Consider the following 6,191-nt stretch of genomic DNA (forward strand, 5'->3'; position numbering starts at 1 on the left):
AATTCATCCACGAGTAAAAGATATTGAAAATTGAAACTAACATTTCCTAAAAAATTACTGTATGTCAGGCTCTGTACAAAGAACATTTTGTGTATTATCTCATTTAATCATTACAACTTCCCTCTAAGGGAGAGATACAAACCTTAGAGGAGTTAAGTGAGCTGTAAGAATTCACATGCCAAAAAATTAATAAATAAAAACACATGATTAATTATGTTAATAGAAAAAATTCACATATCTCATAATTGATAAAGCCAAATGTGCCATCCTGGTCTGCCTGGCGCTAGAGTCCTGGCTCTTGACCACTGTGTTAGATCTTCTGGATCGTCTTTGTCTCAAACCACAGCACCATAGACAATGCTGATTGCCAAACACACTGTTCTCTGCCACTGAGGAGTTGAATGGTTAGCTTTATGGAGACCATCTCTTCCAGGTCTTATGGAAGAGTCTTTAGGGAGTTGGTGAGTGTACGCCCTCATGTAAGATTTTCCAGATCTTAATCTTTAAAGTGTCACTCTGGGGCCCTGCCCCTTCCCATCAGTTTGAGGAAAGCATTTTTCACATCCTTATTCCTCAGACTGTAGATGACAGGGTTGAGGAAGGCTGTGGCAATGTTGTAGAAAAGGGCCATTTTCTTGCCACTGTTTGACAAGGAGTCAGAGCCAGGGCTCATGTACGTGATGATGCACGGAATAGCGAACATGGTGACCACAGTAATGTGGGAGGTACAGGTGGAGAAGGCCTTGATCCGTCCTTGGGCTGAGCGGATCTTCATGATGGTGGCAAAGATGTTGACATAGACAAGGACAATCAAGGAGAGTGGGACCACAATGACATTGAAGCCTGTGATGAAGTCCACCAAATCATTGAGGGATGTGTCTGCACAAGCCAGCTTCAGGACTGCAGGAACCTCGCAGAAGTAGTGGTCAATTTCATTAGGACCACAGTAGGAAAGGCGCATAGCAAAGAAGGTATAGGATAGACCACCCACTACACCATAGGCTGCACAGATGCCCACCATGAGAAGGCACACCCAGCGGCTCATGATGACCTTATACCGGAGAGGGTGGCAGATGGCCACGTACCTGTCCACTGACATGATGGTGAAAAGCCAGTACTCAGTGATTCCACAGAAAAGGAAGATGTACATCTGGGCCACACATCTAGCAAAAGAGATGGCTCTCTTCTTGCTGAGAATATGCACGAGCATCTGGGGCACAGTCGTGGTGGTGTAACACATGTCCAGCATGGAGAGGACACTGATGAAGAAGTACATGGGCGTGTGGAGGCGTGTGTCCTGGTGGATGAGGGTGATGAGGAGGCTGTTGCTCACAAGGATCAGCAGGTAAAAGACTAGAAAGAAGGTGAAGAGCAGAGGATTGGTCCTGGGGTTCGAGGCAAAGCCCAACAGGATGAATTCTGTCACAGCTGAATAGTTAAGCTCCTGCATTGTGCTCTGCCTGTTTAAAGATTTTGAGGGATATGTAATTTATTGGGTTTTGGTACCAAGGAACTTTCACACTCATTTTTTCATTCATGTTTCTTAACAGGAAGTTTGGGCTAGCAGATGTGCACTACTGGAGAGGTCCCTGTAGTAGTTTGAGTGGTGTCAGCATTTGGTTCTGGATTAAGTTACAGTCATGGTGATGAAAGGGTGAAGGCCAAGTCAAGGAAATGCTGTGTGCTGTGTTCAATTCTGTCTCTTCTTTTCCAGAGACAGCTTTGCTTTTCTCAGACTTATTTGTTCCATTTTATGATTTCTCCTGGGACAGCAGAGGTTTCTAAACCTTGGTTTAAAGATCAGGATTAGAACTATTACACTCATAAAATGGGTTAAGCTTTTCATCACTGTTAGGATTATCATTAATGTTAGACTTTTTCTGGTGAACGAAACTTTACCGCTGTTCATTAATTATGTCATTGATTCAACATAGTTTTTCCCAAATGCTTATTATTTGTTGTAAATCAGGGGGGCAAGGAAGAGTTATAAATGATATGGGTAGGAAAATGATTTCATGCAATCTACCAAGATAAATTCTAAGTATGTTAAAGAGTGAAATGCAAGAAATAATATAGTAAGACAATCTTGGAAAAATATATGGGTGAATATTTATTTTATGGTGGAAGAGATGCCTTTAAGCATCAACTGATTGTTCCAATCCCTTCAGCCTCTTGTTGTTGACCCTTATCCTCTAATAACCAAACAAAGCAACACAGCTCCTCATCGGACCTGCTGTCTATTTACTCAGTAGTTTTGAGGGCTCCTTGTGATTCCCAGGTCATTTTGCTCTAAAATCCTTGGTCTCATTGAATCCTTGACCTACCTTGCTGCCTTGCTTGTGTGGGTACTGAACTTTTCAGTGGTTCATCCCTATGGTCTTTCTTCACCATGTCCCCAAACCTCACTAACACAAGGATGATATATGTAAGACTTGTCCTAAAGGTATGGGTAAAAGGAAAGATTTATAATGCAGTAGAGAACAGAAAACTCTTTTTTTAATGAACATTTAATGCTGTATAGTTCCTAAGTTATCTGTGCAACACTTCTTCCTATATAGCTCTCAGCCAGCTGGCAGGTGACTGGAGACTGGTCTACTTCTTGGAACCTCCTCCCATCTCCCCTTGTCTCCCTGTTCTAGGACTCTCCTTACTCCTGTTACCTGGGCCATAAGCCAAGAATCCAATGCTTCCAAGTCAGTGCTTTCAAACTTGACTGTGCTTCAGAATTACCTGGAAGGCATGTCAGACGCTGCTGCTGCGTGTCATAAGGAGATTTGAATTGGAAGATGGGGTTGGAAAGTGAGAATTTGCATTTCTAATAAGTTCCCAGGTTCTTCACATGCTGGGGGTCACAGGTTGAAAACTGATCTACTTCATGGTAAAGAGAAAGTTGGTCCTTTCTGAATTTCCCTGTCTCCACATTATGCTCAATGGCATTATGCTCATTGCATATCCTCTATCTAAATGCCGCTATTCAGTGTTTTCATTCTTTCGTTTAAGCATAAGAATAAAGGGAGAAAAGTAAAAAAGAAAAAATAAATATTTTTGGCAATATAAATATAAAAAATAATTTTTTCTTTAAGTTAAAAGAATAATAGTTGTATATGTGGGATACAAGAAAGAGCAAGGGAATTTCATATAAACATCTACTTCTGGTTCATTGACAACACTAAAGCCTTTGACTCTGTGGGTCACAACAAACTGGAAAATTCTTAAAGAGATGGGACTACAAGACCACCTTACCTGCTTCCTGATAAACCTATATGCAGGTCAAGAAGTAACAGAACCAGATATGAAATAATGGACTAGTTTCAAATTGTGAAAGGAGTACATCAAGGCTGTATATTGTCAGTCTGCTTATTTAACTTCTCTGCAGAGAACTTTCATGCTAAATCTTGGGCTGGATGAATCACAAGCTGGAATCAAGATTGCCAGGAGAATTATCAACAACCTCAGACATGCAGATGACACCATTCTAATGCAGAAAGTGAAGAGGAACTAAATAGCCTCTTTATGAGGGTGAAAGAGAAGAATGAAAAAGCTGGCTTAAAACTCAGCATTCAAAAAACTAAGATTATGGCATTGATCCCATCATTTCATGGCAAATAGATGGGGAAAGAGTTGAAGCAGTGACAGATTTTGTTTTCCTGGGCTCCAAAATCAATGCAATGGTGACTGCAGCCACAAAACTGAAAGACATTTGCTCCTTGGAAGAAAAGTTATGACAAACCTAGATACCATATTAAAAAGTAGAAACATCACTTTGCCAACAAAAGTCTATATAGGCAAAGCTATGGTTTTTCCAGTAGTCATTTATGGATGTAAGATTTGGACCATAAACAAGGCTGAGTGCCAAAGACTTGAAGCTTTTGAATTTTGGTGCTGCAGAAGACTTTTGAGAGTCTCTTGGACAGCAGGTAGATCAAACCAGTCAATCTTAAGGGAAAACAACCCTGAATATTCATTGGAAGGACTGATGCTGAAGCTGAAGCTCCAATACTTTGCCCACCTGATGCGAAGAGCCAACTCATTGGAAAAGGCCCTAACGCTGAGAAAGATTGAGGGCAAGAGGAGAAGGAGATGACAGAGGATGAGATGGTTGGGTGGCATCACTGACTCAATGGACACGAATTTGAGTAAACTCCAGGAGACAGGGAAGGACAGGGAAGCCTGTCATGCTGCCATTTACAGAGTTGCAAAGAGTTGGACATGACTTAGTGACTGAACATTAACAACAATGTGGCCTACAAGTTATTAAAATGATTAGAATATAAAGATCATTTCTTCATAAAGAAAAGACTAATAACCAAAATTGAGACATGCATAATCAATTCACGAAAGAAGAGATTCATGAATAATGAACCCACAAAAGTTTAAAGACTGCCTGTTAAAACATCAATGAAAGAGCCTTGAACCTATACATTGGCAAAAAAATTCTTTTAAAATGATAATGCCTGGCATCCAGTTTACAGTAAAGGAGACATTCTTGTATGTTGATATGAAAATTCATATGAGAAATAAATGACTGCAATCTTTCTGCAAGAAAATTTGACAGTATGTAACTTCACCATTAAGAATTTTGCCTAGGGAAAAATGAGACATGTGGGGAGAGAGTTGCATCGGAAGGCACAGTCTTAACCACTGGGCCACCAGGGAAGCCCCCAGTGATACTGTGAAGATGGAATATATAGGGATTTAACTTCTCCGTTCAGACTAGCTAGGTAAAAGGGTGGATATGAGTGAAAGATCAGAGATGGAGGAAGACGTGCTGGACCTAGACAAGACTGGAAGAGGACGGAAGGGAGAGCTTCTCCTTTTGTCTGAGCTCATCTCCTCCACTGAGTTACACTTGGGAATCAGCTTATATAGCTCAATGCAAGTACATTTACTGCTTAAGATAAAAGTGTTTTGAATAGGAAATAGGTCCTAAGAGAGAGATAGTTGAACAGGTCCCGGTTGGTGAGAAACTGCCCAGTTTTTACCTCCAGCTTGTCCTTTCAGGGTGAGGGTAGAGGAGATGTGGGTGACAGGACTCTGCCCCCCAAGGACACCTTGGCCTTTGATGAGTTTGTGTCTTTGCCCTAAGTAGAGCCTGGGGACTGGGTTCTACCTTTACTTTCCTTGGCCGACTTATTATGTGTCTTAAGGGCCAGTTGCTCGAACTCTCTGAACCTTAGGTTCTGACCCTGCCACTCCAGGTGTGATAATGACCTATGACCAATGAAAAAACAGAAATGAATCATGTGATTGCCAAGTCCTTGTAGGGATAAACCTCCAGATTCCATTGGCTGGATCTGGGGCTAGAGATGCCAGCCTTGGCTTCTTGTTAGGATGTAATAGAAATCACAGAAAATTTGTTTTTGTTTTAATTTTGGACCCGTATACTTATCTTTTATTCAAATACCGACTCTCTTGCAGCACAAGCTAGGAGACAAAAGACTCAAAGTCGTTTTGAATTTTCACGTTTGCTGTTTACTGCTGTCACTCTGAGCAAGTAATTGTTTCTCATCTGTGAAATAAAACAAGAGGTTCATTGCAATAATACATGGTTCTGTCAAGTTCTGAAGATATGCTTTTCCTCCCTTCCCCTTTCTCCAGCTCTCCCTGCCCATACCCTCCTCCAGCATCATCACAGGCCTGCAGGGACTAAAAATGACCCAGGGCATGCTCAGTGTGTGCATGCTCTGTCACTCAGTCATGTCCAATAAACAGGCAAAACTAGAAAGAAACAAAAGCACAGAGAATGATGGGGAAAGATAGAGAGGCCCCGAAGGGAGGGAGAGACACAAACACAATTGGGAAGAAGGCGGAGAGAGGCACAGAGAACCAGAATCTGCAAGTGGGCTACAGACAGGGAGAGACGAAAATTAATGCTGGGAGTATAATTGACATCAGTGGGAGGAGAAGGAGGGGGCTCAGCAGGAGGAAAAAGGTGGGAGATTGTTTTTTCTTCTTTTTGTGAAAGAAGAAGTAAAAAGACTAAAGGAAAGGGGCAAAAGACATGGAGACCCTGTTGGAGAGTCAGGGGGATAAAACATGGTGAATATGCAGATGAATAAAGATACAGGGAGACAAGGGAGAACACAGGAGGGAATATTAGAAAAGCTGGGAAGGTCGTGTGTGAGCCAGGCCTGCGAGAAAAAGGCACCAGAGGGCAGAGGAGGGCAACTGGAGCAACAGAGAGCCTGCAG

The 6,191-nt window shown here is 41.9% G+C and overlaps 1 protein-coding gene across 1 annotated transcript; it reads right to left on the reverse strand.

Annotated features, from left to right (window-relative positions):
• Positions 1-511: 511 nt before the first annotated feature.
• On the reverse strand, positions 512-1,620 carry LOC133245364 (olfactory receptor 2D2-like). Its single transcript, XM_061413248.1, has one exon. It carries the CDS (start codon positions 1,448-1,450, stop codon positions 512-514), a length of 939 nt encoding a protein of 312 aa, XP_061269232.1. The 5' UTR covers positions 1,451-1,620.
• Between the last annotated feature and the right edge of the window lie 4,571 nt (positions 1,621-6,191).

This window comes from Bos javanicus, chromosome 3, assembly GCF_032452875.1.
Source record: "Bos javanicus breed banteng chromosome 3, ARS-OSU_banteng_1.0, whole genome shotgun sequence".
Classification (NCBI taxonomy): Eukaryota; Metazoa; Chordata; class Mammalia; order Artiodactyla; family Bovidae; genus Bos; species Bos javanicus.

Coding starts and splice junctions, on each gene's coding strand:
- LOC133245364 (XM_061413248.1), bottom strand. CDS start 1,450: ATGCAGGAGCTTAACTATTCAGCTGTGACAGAATTCATCCTGTTGGGC.